General features: G+C 41.9%; 1 protein-coding gene across 10 annotated transcripts in view; it reads left to right on the forward strand.

Annotated features, from left to right (window-relative positions):
- Positions 1-21,772, forward strand: part of LOC101471904 (RNA binding protein fox-1 homolog 2) — a 55,432-nt gene extending 33,660 nt beyond the window's left edge. For 4 of the 10 annotated variants that reach the window (XM_012922352.4, XM_004563011.5, XM_076882973.1 and 1 more), the window contains 7 exons: positions 8,687-8,774; positions 9,441-9,497; positions 9,813-9,960; positions 11,079-11,121; positions 15,127-15,230; positions 16,162-16,237; positions 18,281-21,772. In XM_012922352.4, coding sequence (XP_012777806.1) covers positions 8,687-8,774; positions 9,441-9,497; positions 9,813-9,960; positions 11,079-11,121; positions 15,127-15,230; positions 16,162-16,237; positions 18,281-18,325 — 561 coding nt within the window. In that variant the 3' untranslated portion in view covers positions 18,326-21,772. Of the gene's footprint in view, positions 1-8,686; positions 8,775-9,440; positions 9,498-9,812; positions 9,961-11,078; positions 11,122-11,555; positions 11,599-15,126; positions 15,231-16,161; positions 16,238-17,515; positions 17,600-18,280 lie in introns of those variants that run through there. The other 6 variants (XM_076882972.1, XM_076882974.1, XM_076882971.1 and 3 more) reach the window with 6 other exon arrangements.
- The last annotated feature ends 714 nt before the right edge of the window (positions 21,773-22,486 follow it).

Below are 22,486 nucleotides of genomic sequence, written 5' to 3' on the forward strand. Positions count from 1 at the left end.
CTCTGGCAGTTCTCCTTTCTCGCAGATGTCGCTGCAGTAACTCACGCTTCAACCGGTCGTATGATTTCAGAGTTTGTTGAAGTTTGTTTTCAGAGACAAATATGGTAAAAGAGCAACAGTGAAATCTCACATTTCTTTTATAATTCAGAAACTCTGAAATATAGGCCTGTGCGACTGTTTAGACATAAATATTTCACCATTACGTGTGTGACTAGAGTTTACTGCTATCCAGTGGCCTGGGTTTAGCTGATGTAGATTTAGTTGTGCATGATTTATATTTTAATCTGGTAATTTGGAGCCTCGCTGAGGCAGTACTGCTGACAGCTGGATGTTTATTCTTGCATGTTTATTATGTATGGCTATTTTGTTGAATTAGTTGTGGTGACGGGCTGTTAATTTACTTGTTCGGTTGGCATGAACTGAGTTACACCTGAGTGCTTATAGCTTGTTTCACTTACTGGGGGAAAAAGGCTTGATAGCTGAACTCCTAGACTGATTTTGACTCAATGATTGATAAAGGAATGCTGTACTGTACTCGAGTGCTGGCTTGTTTTTATTCTTGGTGCATGCAAGTGGAATTGGGTAGTCTTATTTTATTTCCTTTTTGTTTTCCTACTAGTTCCCCATAGTGTGCATGTATGTGGATTAAATGAAAGAGAGTAGAAACAGAGTTGTTGTACTTAAAGTTACACTGTACTTCTCTTTGTCTGGAATAAAACTCTGCGCTTTGAAGAAGTCAGTTTCCTGTATGCTTCCAATGTATCCATGTAAGTGGCCCAACTACAGTTCTCTTTGTCTATACCTGCTTCTTCCCATCTCATCACCATTTACTCTATATATAGACCATTGAGTGCTATAGGCCTATATATAGTTGTGACAATGTGGATCTTGTACACACTTTCAAACATGCGCATCTTCATCTATCCATGGCTGTCTTTCTGATTGTGTGTATGCCCTGACATAAAGCAGCCCACACTCCAAGCATCTGTCTGACTGTACCATTTTGGCTGTCATTAACGTGTTGTTTTATCTACATTTTAGTCACATGTTGTACGTGCTATCACAGATTTATTCTACTTGTAGTTAGTGGCTGTTGATTCGGGTCCAATCATAGTCTCAGTTCCAGTTACAGAAAAATTAAAGGGAGCCTTTTTCTTATTTTCTGTCTCTAAAGGTGGATGCTTATGTTAAACATAGCTAAAATTTCAGATAATAAGGTTTAGTGTCATCCCTGCGCATACAAGTCCTCTCAATGCTTACTGTTCAGATATTTGTTTGTTTTTTAATTGTCTTTGATCTGTATGTTGTCAGCCAGGAGCTTATATCCTTATATGGTCATCTCAAGCAGACCACTGCTGTTTGGGAGGGGCAGCCAATCAGATGAAAGTCAGCTTACAGGGATAGGATGAATAAAGATAGGGCTGGAATAAAATAAATATGGTAGAGCTTGGAACGAACATAATGGGTCCACTTTATTTTTAGGCTGGTGTACACATCTGGTGTGCGCCTCGCACATTTTGAAACAATGCAGCTGTCGTAACTGTGCTTCTGGCTGATGATTGGATTCTGCTCTGTGTGAACAACAGCTGCTGGTCACACAGAGCAATTTTCATTTGTTCAGGGAGCTAAGTTTTAATGTTTCCTTCTTTGTTTATTTATACGGGACCGTCTGAAGGTGAAGATGTATGATGCTAGGCTATTAACTTTTTGATTAATCCTAATAATCATGATCGAAGCACACTTTGATCGCACACTCAAAATTAAGTTGTTGCAAGTATCATATTTTACAGGTCTTCACACATCCATAGAAGAAATGGTATTGAGACAGAGACCATGTTGGACCCTGCAAACTCCCATTCACTAACCCTCGCTCTAGAATTGTGCGTTTGCGATCGATCTGTGTTGCTGGAGTGTTATGGGAAGTGAAGGCTCCTCCGCGGCGCAGAGTTTTAGTCAGATATAACACAAGAGCACAGAATGGCTGACACGTGTGTGTGTCTCTCTGTGCCACGAACGGTGCAGCTTTGCATGCAAAGTAGGGACTCGAGTCGGGGGTGCAAGCGAGCCCGAGGAGTGTCGTCATCGCTGCATGGATGTGTGCGGGTGAAAAGGGAGGAGAAGCAGTTGTGTCTGTGTTTCTGCATGTCTGACAACGCATATTCTCACCAAACGGTGCTGCTGCCACACGCTCCTCTAACAGACACAGTTGGGCCTTCAATCAGTCGTTTCCCCGTGAGAATTTCATTTGAATGAACTCGAATGCGAGTCACAGGATCAGCCACGGTCTGATTCGAAGGCTCACCTGTCATAGATGACCACGGCCCCCCACCCTGCACGTACGCGCACGCACGCACGCACGCACGCACTCACACACACACACACACACACACACACACACACACACACACACACACACACACACACACACACACACACAGTATTTGATCTGTTATTTGAGCTTTCTGTTACTGCATGAGTCACCGCGGCCAAGATTAATGAATGAAATGTGAGCGTGTCCGTGTGTGTTTACGAAGAAAGCGGTTGAAAGAAACGGGGAAAGAGAGTTTGCACTTTGCCCTTTTCAACCCTTGATCTGTCGCTGTGTGTCTGCTCTGTTCTTTCTCTTCAATATCCCTTCATTCTCTTTTCGCCAGTCACGTTTGTCTTTCTGTCATTTCGTATTGATTAGTTTGGAATAGACGAAAAGATGTTTGGTCGGTTTTCTTTGTTTTTTTTTCCTTATTTTATTTTATTTTATCATCCATCTAGTTTTTCTTGTTTGACTGGCCTTCAGTGTGCTCTTTTGTGGTGACTGGATAAAAGTGGAAATTATAGTCACTCAGTGTCCAAACACACATTTCTTCCTTCTGTGGCGTAACTTTGCTACACAAGAATCAGTCCATTTCTATCCAAAAATGTCCCTGCTTGCCCTTTTGACTGGAAATAGACCCAGGCAGCAATAAACTGACTTTTGCTATTCTGCTCTAACGATGGAGGGTGGTGTTATTTGGTGTCTTCTTTTCTTTTCCTTGGAGGTGTTCCATTTGCTCCTTAGTTATTTTGTGGCTAAGGTCCCCCTCCCCAGTTACCTCCATTCTTCTGGACCATGTTCTCTAGAGCGCCGAACACCTTGCTGCCACGTGTTTGTTGTTACAATGGTGAGAGCATCGAGAGCTAGCATCCTCTCTCCTTTCCCTTCCTCTTTCTCTCGTACTCTGCTCTGAGCTCTAACTATGCTGCTATCAGGTTTGGGGCAAAAACAGGTGGTGGTTGGTGGGGAGGGCGGGGAGGGGCATTTAGGTTTCTTTTGTTCCTGGGATTATTTGTTCCTTTATTTATTATATTTTTTCTGTTTCCCTGACGACTTCTGTGTGTTGTTGTCAGTCTCCACGGTAACCACTCGCTGTTTCTACGGTAACGGTAAGTTGTGTACAAACATCTATCACTAAAATTGATCCCCTTTCCCACCCACCCTTCAAATGGGTATTTATCTATTGTTACATTAACACTATTAATCTTTACATTTCTCTATACCGATGCTTTTAATGCGATAGGCCCATGCAGTGTGAGGCCTTATTGGTATTGTGTCATTTTTCAGTGCACACTGCAATATCACAAACACACACACTCACACAAACAGACTGACACAGCATCTTCCAACAGACCTGATCTTTTTTAGCAGTAATATTTCCTCCACATGGCCGCCCCCCACCCCCTCGCTCCCTCCTCCACCACGTCATTAACACCTCACTGGGAATGACCGAATGTAATCACCCTCCTCTTTTATTGCAATGACACGGCTATCTACAATCCCATCTTATTAATTCTCCATTGGACTCAATGCATATAGCATCCATTTCTTGATTAATAAAAAAGAAATCAGCAGAAATGAAACAAAGCTTTGCTCCCTGTGCTGCCTACGATCGCTTTGACTGAATGCAGAACTTGCAGGGCAATTTAAGGCTACCCTGGTTTTCAAGTTTTTGTTTCTTTTTCTTTAATTTCTTTTTTTAAATTTCACCGGTCTGTCTGCTTTTCGGGGAGAGCACATTTATCAGATATTTGCCAATTGGACGCGGTGTTTTGAAAAATGATTTGCCGCTCACACAGGCCGAGGCCTAATGCTGAACATGTGGCGAGGCAGGATCTTGGCATATCATACTGCAGACAGTCGCTATGCCAGGAGAGCCCTTTCTGTGTTTACTGCCAAGGCAAAGATTTCACAAATGTACATACCGAGGCTAGCACACTGGCTTTGCCTTGACGTTAAAAAAACAATTGGAACAATAAACATATATATATATTGGGATGTTTTCTTCAATTGATGTACAAGTAAAACCATTAGGAACCATCCAGACACAGTTGCACCAGTTTTTCATACAAGTTTGGCTGGAAAGTTTCTTATTTCCAGTCCAGCAGTTGAATAAAATGGGTTGCACCATTAAAACTTGTTACTATCCAATTAAGACCTGTTAGCCTTTTTCAACAGGAACTTCACAGATGTTTGTGATATACCTTTGAAAGTTTGCAGTATGTTGTTTTTCTTGTGAACACTTCACACACGAGGTAGCTGGAAGGGGTTTTTGCAGTTAAACTATATATCAGATGATGCCACAGCAGCAACTGGAACAGACTGAAAAACTGAGGACATTCCACACCATTCTGTATAAACCCTAGAGATGCTTGGGTTTTAAAATCCCAGTAGATCAGCAGTTTTTGTGAATTCCTCAGCCTGCCTGGCACTAACAAGCATGTCACATTTGAAGACACTTATATCACATTTCTACCTCATTGTGATGCTCAGTTTGAACCAGCAGGTAACCGTGACTATGCCTAAATACATTAAGTGCTGGTTAGATTTTCCATTAAGGCCAAATAGGGCCATAAGTGAATTATTTCTTAATAATTAAGTAAGCTTAATTTCCTCATATTAAATTCTGACTGGAGGCATCGCCCCCTGCTGGCCACTGGAAAGATGCACTTGGTTTCACTCTTTTGGTTGGTTCTGTTACTCAACAGCAATGCCTGGGAGTGTTTAGCTGTGAATGTAGTGTTTTATTCTATTTAGATTTTAAATGAAACCTAAATAAGAAGTAGTTTATTTGGTGCAACTCATTTTAAAGTGACTGCCTTCAATAAACTAACAACAACAAGTTTGAGTGAATGAAAAGCTGATGCAGCCCCCAGCTTGTTATCACTTACTGAATCAGCGAGTTTTGTGTAACCATATGCATCTCTAAACCGATATGGGGTTTACCTTGCTGTTTTTTGGGTCTCTATTATGCTGCCTTTTCTTTTACTTTTCTTTTTTGTTCCTTTGGTTTGGTTTTCTTGTAGTGGACTGTCTGTGTGTTAGTAGTTGTAGTAGTAGTCATAGTGTACTGGTCTTTCAGTTTGTGACACACAGTTTTAATGCCTGGCATAGTGTCTCGTGTTTATTTTATTTCTCTCCTTTTTTGGGAATGAGGATTGCTCTCTCTCTCTCCTCCTCTCGCTCTCTCTCTCTCCTCCTCTCTCTCTCTCTCTCTCTCTCTCTCTCTCTCTCTCTCTCTCTCTCTCTCTCTCTCTCTCTCTCTCTCTCTCTCTCTCTCTCTCTCCCCTCCCTCCATCCTTTGGTGCTCTGTTTCTCAACCCACCACATACAGTGAGATTTTTCAGGAGAATGGTCACCAAAACTGATTGCTTTTTTTGAATGATGCACCTTGGTATATATATATGTTTTATTTTAAAGAGTAATTGTTTTTAGTTTGTTTTTTTTCTGTGTGTGTGTTGCTCATGTAAAAATTTCTCCCTTGTTCTCGTTTTTCTTCACTCCATCTTTTCGTTCTCCTGTTTATTTCGTACATGGACTGGCTCTATCTCTTTACTCCTCACTTTTGCATCCCGTACTCTTAACCTCCATCCTTGTCTCGTACGTGTTTGGTGTGGGAGTGCTGCGATTGTTTTGATTGGTCTCTATGCTGCATCCGACGCTTGCTGATTGGCTGAAATTTTCCTTTTTTAAAATGTTTTTTTATTTTTTTTTTTTAAATTTTGTTCATTCTTTTCTTTTTTTAGTTTGTTACTCACTCTTGGTCATGTGATGCGCCCGTATTTGGCTGCGTGTAATTTCTGTGTTATATGATTATTAATTTTGTCGAACAAATGTTTTTTACCCCACTCTTTCTCCCCCTCTCTTTTGAATTTTATTTTTAAAACTATTTTCTTTTTAGGTACGTAAACCCCACAAGTTTGGTTTCATATGGAAATGTGACTTTGTTTTTGTCTGGTTTTACTGTCCGGGTCCGACTGGGAGGGCAAAAGTGGGCTGAGAAAGGATGAATGTTTGATTAATCATTAACACTTAAGATTTGCCTTCCGTATTGGTCTCTGCTGATTTGCATGTGTTTCTGCCGATCGTTTACCCAGTTTCATTAATTGCGCATGACACAAACCACACAAACACACACACAAAATAGCTATATATTTAGATTTCTCATGCAATGTCATGCACATAATGGAAAAACGAAGATTTGTCTGCCCTATTGGATGTGATACAACCAGTATTTGTATTCCCCGACTGATTTGGCTGTGCTTCCTTTATGTTTCAGATGCAAACACCCTGTGATTGCTTTGGTTGCTAAGAGATTGATGCATTTCTCGGCGGGTTTTCATGGTTGTCTGCAAATGCTGGCTAACCACCAGCTACGTGGTAGTTAAACTTGAAAAAGTGCTAATCGGAAATGGCAAAGTTTTTGCCTTCATGCAGCAACAAACACGTTTCAAAAGGTGTTCAAAACTTTTTGAACTGGGAAATGCTCATTTGTCTCCTGTGAGTTTGGCTGTGAGACGGTTGTGGATCTAACTCTAGGCCTTATTGGCCTGATCCTACACTGCCAACGTGATTGTCACATGTCCAAAATGGCAGACAAGTTAACGTCACATGGTTAGAGGTCACATTTCTTGCAAAACCTCAGTAAACAAATAGATTATTAGAGTAGCTTAAATGTTCCGTTGCTACAGGGTAAAGGCCTTTGCACACAGCATATCCATCCAAATATATTGTGCTAGATATCTTTTAGACTCGTCTATTCATAATTGAAACGTTCACACCGACCGCGTGATTTCACTGGATGAATTTGAAGCATTTTTCTAACAGTGACAAATCAGATCACTGTATTTGGCAAAAAGTGCACTGTAGGTCAAAAAGCACACTGATACTGAATATACATATAGTAAAAAGTTTTGTGTCGCTTTTTTTTGCAGTGCGCTCGCTATATAATGGCCTTAAGTGTAGTGTTACCTTCAGGCTTAAAGCCTCTGGGAAATTTTCCCTCTTGTAACACAAACGTTTGCATAAATTTGATTCATTGACTAAACTGAGATTTCAGAATGTTTCCACTCAGACACCAGCACACAGTTGTGTGAGAGAGGTAGCCGGGCCTGGCTAATTGAATCATTTGCCACTGACCTTGTCATTTGCAATGAGGGAAAAATGAGGTAAACCTCATTTCCATTTGAATGAAGCTCTGCAGATAAAGAACATGACTCACCGAGAGGGGCGATGCGAAAGGCAGCCTTAATGGTCTTATAAATTGGAGTGAAGCGTGCATGCGCACACAAGCACTCTCATTCCTCAAGCTCTCTCGCTCTCTCTCTTTCTCACACACACAAGCAGAGGCTCTTCGCTGGGCAAAAGGTCATTAATCTTTAGCTTGCCACACAGTCAAATGTGCAACTTCAACAGCACACTTGGACTGTATGGGTTATTACAGGGAGCTACAATCTCCCTCTCTTAAAGCCCATCAAAGGAAGATGAGGATAGATCAAGGGACCGGAGTAGAAGCCTTTGAAGCTCAGAGAGGAGATTATCAGCCGTCTTGGATTGAAAGGCCGGAGCATTAGTCTGAAATGTCAGTGAGCATGCACAGAACACGCACGCCCCTTTAAAAAAAAAAAAGAAGAAGAAGAAAAAGCCACAGTACTTGCCAAAAAATAAGTACAGCTCAGTTTCCTTTGCTGTATCCCCACCCCTGTTTATGCGCACATCAACAATACAACCAGTGTCACCAGTGGCACTCCTTGTATCTGTTCATAGCGAATCACTAAATCTCTACTGGGCAACCTGCTTTTTATTGCATGATGACTAAAAAGTCCCCTAACAATCTCCATCCAGTTATACACACAGACATACACGTGCTACATAAACAAGAGTCAGCAGCCTCGTCGCTGATGAAATGCAGCAGCACTCACTTTTATTTTCCAGCCTGTGATGTTGTGTTTCATTATTCTGCAGAGGCAGATTTCTCTATAATGTGCACAATATTTAACATGTGGTGCCAGCAGAAGAAAATATTGTTTGACCTTCAAGGGTGCATTTTGATGATAATTATTATAATAAAGAAATGTGGCAGACTAGGAAAGGCTGATTGGGGGAAGAAGATAAGCTACAATGTTGGCACAACTAAATTGCTTAACCATAATCCCAAATGACACCGCTATTTCCTTTTTAATAACAAAGTCAGCCACACGATGAGCAGAGACTATTATAATAACTCAACACAGCAGCAGGCTTTTTCAATCTACTGTACAAAACACCACGCATATCAGCCCTGGCCTTGAGATTTACATTTCAGACTATGTGCTACTTTTCCTCTGCTGAGCTGTTGTGTCTGTGCCTCTGACTGTTGGCTCCTCCATCCCCCAGGTGAATAACGCCACCGCCAGAGTGATGACTAACAAGAAGATGGTCAGCCCTTATCCTAATGGAGAAGCTCTCAGCACACTACCCTATGGTAACACACACTGTGATGTGCACAAACAATGAACCCAAGCCTGTCTAAAAATACAAACATCATAGGTACATGCGGAGAATAGTTTATAGCTTCGCAGTCCATTAAGTTCATTTCCAGCTCTGCGTTCTTATTCTTATTCTGGTTTTTAGTCCATTTGAATCGGACTCTGGCACAGTTTTCTTACTTGTTGCGGGGTCGTTTGAGCAGATGCGAACAAATTGGCACTCGGGTATAGACCAAAACAACTGCACCGAGATGCATCAGAGGTGGTGGTCTGTATGGTTTGTTTACAGTGTGAAAGCGAGCTGAACCAGCAACCTGCAAGTTTGAGTGATAGCGAGGTATGCGTTGCATTCTGGGATGCAGCAGCTACCATAAATGCACAGAGTGTACAAACGGTCATTGCGAGCTAGCAACAAGCTGTAAAATGAATCCATATTCCCCACGTTTACTTTTGTTTCTCCTGCCTCAGACACACCTGATAATCTGACTGAACGTGGTTTGTAGTGATGCATTTTTTTGTAAAAGAAAACAAACTAAAGGGAAAAGCTACAAACTCATTAACTGATTCGCTGAGGGGTAGCACTATGCATGCGACAGGCATTAACACTTTAAAGACGGCTCCTGTTTATCATTTGCTCTTTCCCTTCTCTGTGTGACTATTAGCAGGGTGGAAGTTGAGTCCTGTGGTGGGAGCTATGTATGGACCAGAGATCTACGCAGGTAAGGCCCATCTCTGTCTCTTCAAGCCACACTAAAAATGGTCTGTCTGGCTGTAGAGTGACAGCCCCACTTTACATTTTAGTCACACTGTGATTGTTAATCTGTATTAATGCACTGCTCACCCAGCATTCTTCCTCACTGACAGTTTTATTGATACAGTCCTCTGTGTTATAGTTGGAATGTTCCTCTGCCTTTCTTTCAATTTATTCCGAGTGTCACTTTGTTTTATATACTGTCATCCCATTTCCTACCTGGGTTGTCATCTTTCCTCCTTTAATCCTCTCCTGTCCTCTTTATCTGCTTCCTCGCCTACAGTTCCAGGGTTTCCCTACCCTACAGCAGCAGCAGCAGCCACAACAGCGGCAGCGGCATTTCGCGGTGCCCACCTCCGGGGCCGAGGCCGGCCCGTCTACAGTGCTGTGCGGGCCGCTGTGCCGCAGCCTGCCATCCCTGCCTATCCTGGGTGAGGATAACCTGCCTCTTTATAAACAAGAGCTGTTGCTGTTGAAGCTCATTCTGGATATAGAAAAAAAAATCAGGATCTGTTTTGTTTAGTGCTTCGGTAAATCCGCCGAGCATCACCTCATGAGTCATTTTCCAAATTCTGTTTGACCAGGTCTCTGCTTAACACAGCTGTGCTCATTCACTCCTCATGCTCAAACATTATTCACACTTCACTCTCTTCAGCAGTCCAACTGGCACATTGTCAGTCCGTTTACAAGCTATTCAGTGGAGTGTGACACACTGATGGGATTGCACCATTGAAGCCTCATTTGAATAAACACATAGATCCTACCGTCAGCAGATTTGCATAAACACACACGGACCACATGCAGACATTATACAGCAGCAGTCACCTTGCGCACAGATTTGCTTTAGATTATTCACGTTTACCATGATTTGTTTTTGCGTTTTTTGTTCCCTCGGTGTGTGTGCACTGTGCATGTTGTTGCTGTGCTGCGATGATTGGCTAATGGGGGTTGCGACTGCGATCGTATTCAGTTCAAAGCCAAATTGACCGGTGGCTTGTCTGTACATGACATTTAAATAAAGCGAAACGAGATGAAATTGTGCGTGGGGTGGGTGAGGGATGCAGGAAATACCTTCTCCATACGTGCTCCACTGAAAACTACACCTCCCAGACATCGTTCCTCATAAAACGATCTATTCAAAATGGCCTTTATTGGCCAGATTTTCTACTCGCTGGGGAGCAATAGCCGTTTATGGTCTCATTTCAGTTCAATAACCTTTATGTATTAGCCCCACGAGTGTATTGTTTAATGTTTTTGAGATGCAGTTGTGGAGCTTAAATGGAACTTGTATTTCCTCTGCATGCTGCATGGGTGTGAAATAACTACTTTTCTCTCTCTCTCTCTCTCTCCCTCTTTCTTCCCTTTTCTCCCTCTCTCTACCTGATCCCTCTTTTTCTCTATTTTGCTGTGTTGTGACCTCCATCCACCCTGGGTTTCTGGGACCGTGCACCACTCTGTTCGCACTGCACCCTCCACTTCCTGCTCTTCTTCCGCTCTGTCCCCCTCTCTCTCTCTCTCTCCCCCTCCCATGTTCTCCTCCTCCTCTCAGCGTGGTGTATCAGGATGGGTTTTACGGAGCCGCAGACTTATATGTAAGTAAATTCACCTCCAACCGACACACCATCTCTGTCCCTCCCCTCACGGCTTTCTCCTGCTCTTTTTTTTTCTTCTTGGGGTGATTCTGCATGTGTGTCCGGTCATGCGCTGCACAGAGCTGCCTCCATAATGGTGAATGGTGAGAACTCTTTAGAAGCACGACATGCCACATACCTGCACAAGGTCCTTTGTCTTTTGTGCATGAGCGTTGTTTTTCGTCGACAAATGTGCTGGTTATCACACAACTGAGCACCAGCTGTGTTCATTTAAAAATGAAATAAAACTGAATAAATGACATCGTGTGATGGGATCCACAACACCACTACAAAGGCTGCTCTGTAGGCGGATGCGGCAGCGTGCGTCAGTGAATGAGTGTGTGCGTGCGTGTGTGCATCCAGGTTGACAACGGTTGTTTCTGTTCTCTCTATAGACTAGTGTTTCAGGACTCAGTCCTTAGTCCCAGATTGCCTCAGGTAGGGTCAACTCAACACCAAACCCTGAGTGTGCATTGTTTTACTGTACTACCTCCTCTGATCTTATGAATCATCTTCTGATCTGATCTGGAACATGTTGTCTTTTAGTTGTTTTAAAAATTACCGCTGCTTTGAATTTTGCTTTATTCTTTTACTAACTCACTGATTTTTCTTTTTTGTTCTTGCTTTTCCAGTTGTGGGAAAGAGCTTTGTTTTTGTTTTGTTTTTTAACTAAAAGTACTAAATTGTATGGAGTGCTTTTCTTCCTGCTCAAAAGAGAACCTGGTCTCTTTTGTCTGGTTGGCTAGTTTTGGTGGAAAATGACACCTGCTCTTATTTTGTTCTCGTGTTGGAAAAGATGGCAGTATGCATACAGTTGTAAAAGTTCTGGTCAAATGTTTGCATTCACTTGTCAGACACACTTATATCACTGCAGTTTGGGCTCCTTAATTATTTCTACAGCTGCTCTTTATTTGAGACGGCAGGAAATCGACTTTTTATGTCACTTGAAAAACAAGTGAGGGTTTTTTTAATGTTCTTTTTTAGATCCCTCAGTAGATACAAGGACAACTCAGACTGGTCAAAAATAAGCTACAAAAGCTGACTGTATTTTTAGTAAGTATCAGTGGCCTACAGTCATGTAGAAAAGAGAAGTTTTCACTCGGTGCAGTCCTGTGAAGAAAACCGCCAACTTTAGCAATAACTGGATCGTTTTCTGTTTGCCCTTAGCTGTTTACTGAGATCAGGCTCTCACATCGTCGTGGAGGAATTTTGGCCTGTTTTTCTTCACAACGTTGCTTTTATTCGTCTAGATTTGCAGGCGTTTTGCTCATACTTCTTTTTTTCAGCCATTCTGCTGATTTGCTCCTTTTCCTGTGATGAGTGACTCTGTGACTCCACGGTGCAAAGAAACCCAATTCACAAAACGTGGTGCTGTGGATTATGGCCAAAAATCTATATGGAGACAAAGTTGCCTCAAAAGGTTTACAAACGTGCACAAATGAGTGATTTGTGTTTAACTGTTGAGGACTCACAAGCACGTTTCAATCCACACACAAATACAAAGCAATCTAACTGGGATGTAACACTATTTCACAAATGCATAGACCCAAACTTTGAATATCATCACATGATTGGCATGAGGGCCTGTGCAGACTCATCCATGGATAATTTACATCTCAACACACCAACTACACGTGCGCCCAGAAGCATAACAGGTATAACTTCTCGGCCAGCGGCTTATAATCCAGGCTTTAATGGAAGCATAACACTGAACATTTCACAGCACTGCATAGAGTCCAGTAAACAACGCTGCTTTTCACATGACTGTACAGTACAGGTTAACCTCATGAGACTGACTCGTGCTATTTTGAAACCAGAGGCAAGGGCTGAGGCGTGCACTGAGCATGCTCATATGGTAGCAATGTCCCTTTTTATTTATTGTTTATTTTAATCTACTGAGGCCTCTAATTTACTCAGTGAAAATCATGCTGAATCTAGTGATTCAGATCATAACTCAGCAGGAAGTGGTTTGCTGAGATTTCCCCCTCCACATCACCACCAAGCAGACATCTGGTTGTCCTGTGCTTCTGTTTTTTGACCTGGCATCACTCGTTTTTTTAAGAAAGTTTGACCTAAAATGCAAATAAAAGAGTGCAATGATTTGTAAATGATTTAAAAGGAAACCGAGAGATGTAGTTTGAAAAGTTTGTAGTTTTGAATTTTAGGCAAGAAACTTTTCTGTTTTGTTTTGGAGCAGGTACAACAAGTGATTGGAAAAATTGTGTAACGCTAGAAAACCAACTAAAGGAATATCTCACAGCTAACGAGGTAGATTAGTGGCTTAGTAAGTACAGCATCTGTCGAGTAATTACTCAGTATATGGTGCAAAATGTAGTTTAAAGCATACTCGGAGCTCGACGTGGCCCACTAAGCCACTAATTATGGTTCATAGTACACCCCTCTGGTGCTAAACTGACCTCCCTGCAGTCCAGACACAAAACATTTTTTTTTTTTACAGGACAAGGTGATGCAGCATGGTGCAACATTCCCCAGTTTCAGTATTTCATGTTTTGTATCGAAAATAAGCCGTAAATGATTTACAAATCATTGTATTTTGCACCTTTTCCATAAGGCGGTGAATGCAGATACTCTAGTGCTACTTTGTTTCAGAAATGTTGTTTTAATATATGCTTTCACATAATCAGGTTTATTTAAACTTGGCTGCAGAAATAATTGCCCCAGTACTGCTTTAATATACCATAGATGTCTTTTGCAAGTATATCTAAACCTTTGACTGTACTGCGTTTTCCAAAAACTAAAACACAAACTATATTTCCAATTGGATGCTACCATATTATTATTATTATCAGATTATCATAAACTCGAAGTCCCTTGTGTTGTAATCTTTTTGTTTCTAAATCTGAGGCTGTGATTTTACAGCAGTGTCCCGTGAACGTTAGTCAGTGCCCTGAAAGCCTTCTGCCCAGAGGGGGCTCAAGCTGAAATGGAGAACATGGTCTCTTCCTGAATTAACTGCACACCCCCAGGATGATTATTGAAGCATGTGCTGATCAGCTGCTGCATGCCGGCGTGCTGTTTTACTGCTCCTTCTTTCCCTCCACTTACCCAGAAAGCCTTGCTCTCTCCCACTAATAAACATTTTGTACCCCACCTGCCTCCCTCTGGTCCGTGTCTCGTAGCCATCGCTGAGAATGCTGGGATGTTTCTGTTGTGATTGGATATTCTCCATTCTGATCAGGTCCAAATGCAGTGGGATTGTTTTGTTTCTTTTTATTTGTTTTTCTTTTTTTAAGGAGGTCTGGATTGTAATTTTGGGTCATGCATGCAGTCTCAGTGCAAGGAGATGATTTTAGTGTCAGTCTAGGCTTGTGTGGGTGTGTCAGTGTGTGTGACCTTTTTGTTTCCTTCTTTTTTCAGTCTTTCTCTCTGTTGTCTTTGTTCTAAATCCATGCAAAAGAAACACTTCTAATAACAAATATTGTTTTTGTCATAAGCAAATACTCTCCATCACCACTGGAAATGCAACACTAGCATCCGTTAGTGTCCTTAGAGCTGTAGGAGTCCTCTTGATGTATCTGTTCATTACTTTAATCTTCCCAAGACACTGAGGTTTCTATACGGCCTCAGATGTGTGCGCATTTTATCTTCCACTACTTGTTTTTTTTACCTCCCCCTCTCCCGTAGCGGTAATAATACAATCTAACTCGACTTCGACAGTCCAATTTCCTCTCCCTGTCTCACTGATAAAACATTTCCTCCATCACGCCCCACCACCTCCTCCTTTTCCCCCTATGCATATGCAATATACTGACACAAACTGTATGTTTATCGTAGACGATAAGAAAGTAATTGTGCTCTGAATACACAGAAGAAAGTATTCGTAACTTCTGCACCAAATGTCAGTTTGCTGCATCTCTCCCGCCCCTCCTCCTTGACACACCGTAGCTCAGGTATCTTCCTCCTCAGAGGCGTGCGAGTTAGCTCTGCTGTATGTGTCTCTCTCAGGGAGGCTACCCGGCTGCTGCTGCAGCCGCCGCCGCCGCTTATCGCTACGCCCAGCCTGCGGCTGTAACCGGGGCAACCGCTGCAGCTGCTGCCTACAGTGACAGGTGAGGTCAAGGCAGGACACAAATATACACGTAGACACGCTAAACTGTACGGCAGAGCTCCCGAGGTGAAGCGTTAATATTCTGAAAGGCTCTGATCCTTCATTGTGTTTTAGGGGCTTTTTTATTTATTTTTTATTTTTTGAGTAAGAGAGAAAACTTTTAATCGAGTTTGGGGATTTAAGGTTCACTTATGTTGGATAACAGTTTGATAAGATAACAGTAAGAGTTGTATGTAATCTTGTATCTGAGGGTTTTTGTCATTGGGACGCAGTGGGGGGAGCATTTGCACTTTCAAGCCAATGTTTGCACAATGTGTGGCTCCTTATGTGCGCAGGAGAGCCAGAAAAGATGAAAGAGGGGAAAGAATAAAATGTTGACATGAAGAATTATCATTTGACTGTACCAGGACTTTCCCCTCATCCGCTTTTCATTCATTTAATTTTATTAGAGTTAATCGAATTCTGCAGGCTGGTTAATGTCAGGCAGCGCACAGGTATTGCATGGCAGGACGCTGATTTGCATTAGCTGACGTGCTGTTGGCCTATGCGAAGCTTTTAACTGGATAGAAATAAAATATATTTTAAAGTGTGTGATGGATTAATGCTGCTGTTGCCTGGGTTGTAGCACAATGAGGAAATAACTTCGATATATGACTGAAAATGGGCTCTTCTACAGATGCTCATCAACCAGTTTTATTTTTGTGCGTAAAAAAAGTAATCGTCCACTTCTGTTTGTGCTGAAGCAACTGCAAAAGATGCATTTATTCTTTCTGTGGATTTTAAACCTGCGTTTAAGTTTCAAAATTAGGCCGCCTGCTAGGGTTCAAAGGGAGATTAGAAAGGAAGCTCTCCAAAACAGGACAACAGCAAAGTTCATAGTTGCCAGACTTATTTTGACCTTGTTAAGTAATCTCTTGTGTTTTTGTTCCCAGTTATGGCCGGGTGTACACTACAGACCCATACCACGCTTTAGCTCCGGCGGCTGCTGCTTACGGCGTGGGAGCCATGGTGAGTAAACGGACACAAGCTCTACAACATAAGTAGAACAGTAGGGAGGGAATAATGGAATAACTGGGTGTGCGACACATTATGTTCAGTTTAGTTCAGTTTTGTTTATGTAGCACCAGCTCATAACAATCTATTGATGAGGCGACTGTTGGAACAAAGAACTCCCTGTTTAAAGGAAGTGGGGGGAGCGTGAAGTCAGTCAGCCAGCAGTCTGAGCCTATAGCAGTATGACCCTGATGGTTCAGGGTCACCTGATCCACCATGGCTGAAAGTTTGAAGACTAATCTTAACAAGAGTCTACCAACTCCAAAATAGGAGCTGGTTCAGCAGCAGAAGGGCCTGAAAGCTGAAGCTTTGCCTCAAATTCTACTTTTAGAAACTCTAGAAACACCAAGTTAGCCTGCAGCATGAAGGTCATGTGGTGTACTGGGAAAATGTGATAGTATATGGCGTTATTTTCGTGCCACTATTCTGAGCGCACGTAAAAAAAAGTTTGCAGGTGCAAGTGTTGCATTTTGAGGAGAAATTTATTTTGAGCGAAGAAAAGCTGAATTTGAGTGAACAAAATTCATTGCTGCGTGCAAAAAATGTATTTCAGTGTTTGCTATTATCCACACACACACACACACACACACACACACACACACACACACACAATAGCAGCTCCTCTCGCTCAGTTTTTGTATTTGCGCTTGCTCGCAATGTGTTGCTCACGCTCTCAACATTTCTGCCTGTGCGCGTTCAACTCTTTCTGAACACTGTTATATTTGTGCCACAAAAACCAGCCAATCACAGACTTGGATGCAAAAATATCTGATTGGCTGTTCTGGTCTCCAATCAGCTCGGAATGACGAAATGCAATATCCCAGAATGCATTTCATCCAAAGCTCAAACGAGGCAGTGGCAGAGGAACACAAAGTGGCGGAGTTTGAAATATTACTCTTTCTGGGTCACAAAATAAACTTTAAAGATATTTTCATGTGAGAATGTTGCTGTGTAAACTTCTAATATCTGCTCGATTTATCAAGACATCACATATTTGCAAAAGTGCTCTAAACGTTTTCAGAGATGCCTGAGTTTTGGACGAAATACAATAAATTTCTCCTCAAAATGCAACACTTGCACCTGTAAACTTTTTTTTTACGTGCGCTCAGAATAGTGGCACAAAAATAACGCCATAATAGTATGATGTCTTTAAAATAAGATGGGTCCTGACTGTTAAAGACTTTGTGTGTCAGGAGAAGGACAAATATTATGTGCCTTTTCTTGTCACTGCAGTGTTTTGGATCAACTGAAGGGTTTTGGATAAGATAACGAAGTTATCACGATGCAGTGATTCTGAGATATTTGACAAACATCTGTGTAAGTGAACAAGAAAAACTCTTGGGGAAAAAAATGAGGAGTTAGATATTTAATCTGTACGTTGTGGCGTCAATGTGGACTCTTTTTTTTTTTTTTTTTTTTTTTTTTTAAATAAAAATTTTGCAATTCAATTTATTAGCTATTTCACTTTGTGAGTTTGATAAAAGCCTCCATGAGGAAGCTAGAATCAGGGACTCTGAGGTGTGATTGGTTGGGAGAATCATCAGCTGTATTTTTTAAATAAAATATTTTGATATTTGAAACCAGCTATAAAATGTGTTGCCCCCCCATCAAGACCATAAATGGGTTTTATTTTTAAAGAGAGCATCAAAATGTGTAAGTGTTGACAGTGAAATATTGTAGTTTTGATGATAGCATTGTGTGGGTTTTTTTTGACCGTGTTAATCATGAATTGAAAATCCTACGTCGTGACCTCACTCGACTTTTTTCTCGTCCATCTTTTTGCAAGATGTCGCGCCGCATTTATGTCACTGAATTTTTCTGAAGAACAAATAAATGGAGGCGTTTGCGGTCTTGGGTGAATTCTAGTTCAGTCAGTACGTTTCTTGTAAGCGGTGTAATAGCAGCTTTTTATAGATGCATTCAGCACTTTTTTCTTCTTCTTAAATTATGTGTATATGTCTACTTTCATGACTCTGTTGTCCCTTCTGTGTCTTTCAGGCCAGTTTATACCGGGCTGGATACAGTAGGTTTGCTCCTTACTAAAACCACAAATCACATCCAAGGAATTTCACTTTGGTCCAAAACCCTTTTTCAGGCTCTTTGCTTGGCAGGAGCTCCCCTACATTTTTTTCTGCAGGCAGATTATAGCAACAACCCCTTTTATTATTTTCTTTTCCCTTTTTTTTGTCTTGTGGCGAGAGAAGTCATTGCCACATCATCAACTGAAACTCAGTTCCTGTACTTTTGTGTCCGTCACTGACATGGAAACGATGACAAAAACCCCCAAAACAAAAAAACTGCCAGGAGTGTATCCCTTGTATAAAGAGCTGGAGCAACAGGACACAGTTTGGGATGCTTTTTTGTTAGACTTGTTTTTGTTTTTTTAAGAAAAAACACTACAGGACCTGGAAGGAGACAGACTGCTGTTGTTCCTATGACATCCTGCACACTACAAAATCTTTTTTTTTTTTTTTTTTTTTTTTTGTCCCTAAAAATATCCAGACTTCCAGTTTATCCACTGTCCTGTCAGACCTAACCACACACACACTCTTACATTAAACACCAAGTATAGATTCCTCTACACTTTCCTTTAGTGTCAGACTTCACTAAATGATACTAGAAAAAGGTACTTCTGTTTTTAAACACTACGTTGACATAGAGCTGCTCCCCCCTACATCCCTCTGATGTTAGTATCATGTAATACTGAAAAAAAAGAAAAGAATCAAATTCAGAGGATGTAGGAGCTATTCTTGTTTTTGCCACGCTGGAACATCCAACTTTCAGCTGGAGGAAACTTCTGACAGAAACCACTTTTTTTGTTCTCTTAATAACTTCGAACTTATATGGCATGTCTTTGGGGGGGGAGGGGGGGCATTTTTCTAACGTTTAAAACGTCCTGGCCAAATGTAAAAGGAAACACAAAGAGACTGTTTAAAAAAGACAAGGAAAAAAAGGTCTTTTTTTTCTGCAGTACCTCGTTTGTTTTGCCTGCCGCAGACGTGTCATCATGTCGGAAAAAACAAACAAAAAACACCACGTGGCTCAGTGATTTTGAGTTTTTGTCCTTAATGCTCGCCTGCACATACTCCAGTCATTACTGCAAGTGCAACTCCAACATGGAGACATCACGACCGTCTTTTTAAAGGCCTCGTCCTCAAGTCTGCTTCTTCCAAAAGGAGAAATAAAGGACTCGTTTCTATCTCCTAAACCGTCAGACGTTCCTGCCGATCACATCAAAAAGATCCACAGGACACGAGTGGAACTAGCTTCAGCACCTGCACCACCCGCGTTGGGAAACAAATAACCTGTCAGTCGAACGGACGCCGATCCCTCCTGGCCGTCGTTCGGGAAATGGTGTGTGATCTCGACTCGGCAGAGCAGAGAGTGCAGGGAAGCACAGAGACGGGATTCATTATCGGTTTTGTTTCTATTTATATGCAGTGTTTTCACTAGGTTTTCACATCATTATGTAACTCTTAGGCCCCTCATCATGCTCTCTGGGATGGTTCACTCTGAATACTTTCAAAGCTTTCCTGGTGCACCTGAAGGCACAGCAGGACCTGTATGTGTTGCATCTGCATTTACTCTCACGTGGTTGTTGTCGTTATTGCTATTATTTGCCTTTTTTTCAGTTCCAAAGATTTTCAGAGGAAAGCACATTTCTTTTTTTTGTGTGTCCTTGTGTATTTTGTTTTTATTTTTGTGTTTTTCTGCCTTTACTTTATTCTTTAGCTGTAATTTTTATTTTTTTTAATGTGTGGGTTGAAGCTGTACAGCGTCGTAGCAGCACCCCTGGGAAATGTCATAAAAGCAATGTCTGCAAGACAGGGAATACACCTTTAATCCAGCCTGCAGAATATAATGACACTGCTGGGTTTAATTTGGTCTTAAGGGTCATTTATTAGCGTTTCTTTTTTCTTTTTTTTCTTTTTTTGCACTAACACATGAGCACACAGTGCAGATGCAGAGGTGTTTGCTGCAGACAAGGGAAATCAGAGCAGATGGAGTCATGAGGGATGCACGGAGAGGCAGGTAGACCGAGAGGATATTTCAAAGTGCATTTTCATGAAGGGCCAAATTAAAAAGTAAATTAGGAGGGGAGGGTGGGGGGCGGCACGATGTCAAAAGGGGTCCAGAGGCCCAGCAGTGTTCACCTTTTTTTTTGAACAATGAAACAATGTGTGGGCGGTCAGTGAAGGGACTTTGTGGCAGTGTTGGTGAAGGTGAGAAGCTGAGCCATTAATCATCAGCTGACAGAATCACAGCGTCCCCCACTGTCTCTCCCTCTCACTCTGCTCCTTTCTTTGGGGGGAAGGCGGGGTAGTACAGTGCAAGGACAGGGTGGGTGGGGGGGTATTTTGTTTTTGTATGATTGTGAAACTGTGTGCAGTGGGTCCAATGAGTATTTTTGATGAGCATTACCTCCTTGTTTTTTTTGTTTTTCTTACAAGTATTACCACAAGTGTTGCTATGCATGCATGCTTTTTGCGAGAGAGGAAGGGTGTCGAGTCTCTTTTCTTTTTTGTGCATGAACTCAAATCGCAGTGCTGGAGGAGGAAGACGAGGTGGAGCGTGGCGTGTTTACACAGCGGGGGGAGTAAGAAAGAGAGAGAACCTGGGATGATGTGTGATGCGGGGTGACAGCAGTGACGGCTGCTCTTGGTTCAGGCCCTGCACAGTGTCTGGATTGTGGGGGAGGGTTGGGGGGGGCAGTCCAGTCCACTTCAGTCCACCTGGGTTATCTATGCTCTCTGCTGTGTGGTCCTCATGGTAATCACCTGTCTGTCCCCCCTGTGTTTTTTTTTTTTTTTTTTTTTTTAGATTAAAACCCTTAAAATGTTAAGAGTAACAGCATTAGTCCACCCCGGTGAAAAGCTTCTGCGCAGAGCCGTGTTAGTGTTGTTATTATTATGAACCTGCCCACAGAGATGCTCATTTAGAAAGCTCTCCGCCTCGCTCATCCAGCTGGCAACAAGCTGCAGTCACGGCGCCGTTGTTGAGCAGCGACCGCGGCGCAGCTGCTTTCACTTGCTTTTTTTGGTTTGTTTGTTTGTTTGTTGTTGTTGTTGTTTTGGTTTTTTGCCTCCTCTAATTGGGAGTTAATCCTATTTTGAAAAGCTGCGAAGTAACCGCACAGGTGCGCTCGAGGAACACGGACTGAAAACAAAAGTCATCCTCAGCTGCTGGCTGCCGATGCCCCCCACCCCACACCCCGACTCCCTGCACTGCACTCAAGAAGTCAGCCCAGTGGGAGTTTTTGTACAGCAGTTTAATAAATGGGTTTAAATTGCATGTGAAGTTTTTTTCCCTTTCCTCCTCCCTGTCACATGCTCTCAAAGGCTCATTTATCCAAGTGATTTTTTTTTTAAAAAATTAAGTAAGTGACTTGTATTTTCTCACAATGTTTTATTTTGCCATTCTTGTGTCTGCCTTCTGTTTATTCTCTTCATTATTATTGAATGTATATAATAATAAACTGTTTGGTTTTTATACCCGTCTTTGATTTGTTATTAGCTTTTCTGGCCTTTAGTGTCGCAGGCCCTCGCACTCATACCTGCCTCTCGCTCCGTAAACGATCACCCAGTTCTGCTCCCACATGACCTCCAGTAAATTTAGTGTATTTATTGAAACTAAGCAAATCCTGAGTAATTTCCGAGCTGCAGTTCCTTAAAGTGCACAGAGGTGGGTTGGAAACTGGAGATGCTTGCTGTGCATTATTTCTGAAGTGCAGGAGAGAGCTGCGTGAAGCTGAGGGTTGAAAAACACATTTAAGCTCTGTTTAAAAACTGCAACCGAATCAACTTTACATCCACTCTGCATCACAATCTGAAGCCAGGAACTTTTTCTTCCCCAAACATCCAAATTTGAGAATTGCATATAGTACTATGCAAAAGTTTTGAGCTGTCCTTCATTCCTGTTTTTAAATATTTTGCTAGGAAATTCAAAATAGGTGCAGTGACTTGTGAAAACATACATGTAACTACAGTCTATAAGGCAAAAACAGAGTTTGTACGATTCTAACAAGCTTGAAAGTCGATATTTGGTGTGACCACCTTTATTCAACACTTTCTTGTCATTTCTTTAAGTAGTCTTCAGGAATAGTTCTCCAGGCTTATGGAAGGATATTCAAAGGTCGTCTTGGGATGTTGGCTTTGTTCTGTTCTCTGTCAACATGAGCCCACACTGCTTCAGTAATGTTGAGGT

The sequence above is a fragment of the Maylandia zebra genome, linkage group LG4 (assembly GCF_041146795.1).
Source record: "Maylandia zebra isolate NMK-2024a linkage group LG4, Mzebra_GT3a, whole genome shotgun sequence".
NCBI classification, from domain to species: Eukaryota; Metazoa; Chordata; class Actinopteri; order Cichliformes; family Cichlidae; genus Maylandia; species Maylandia zebra.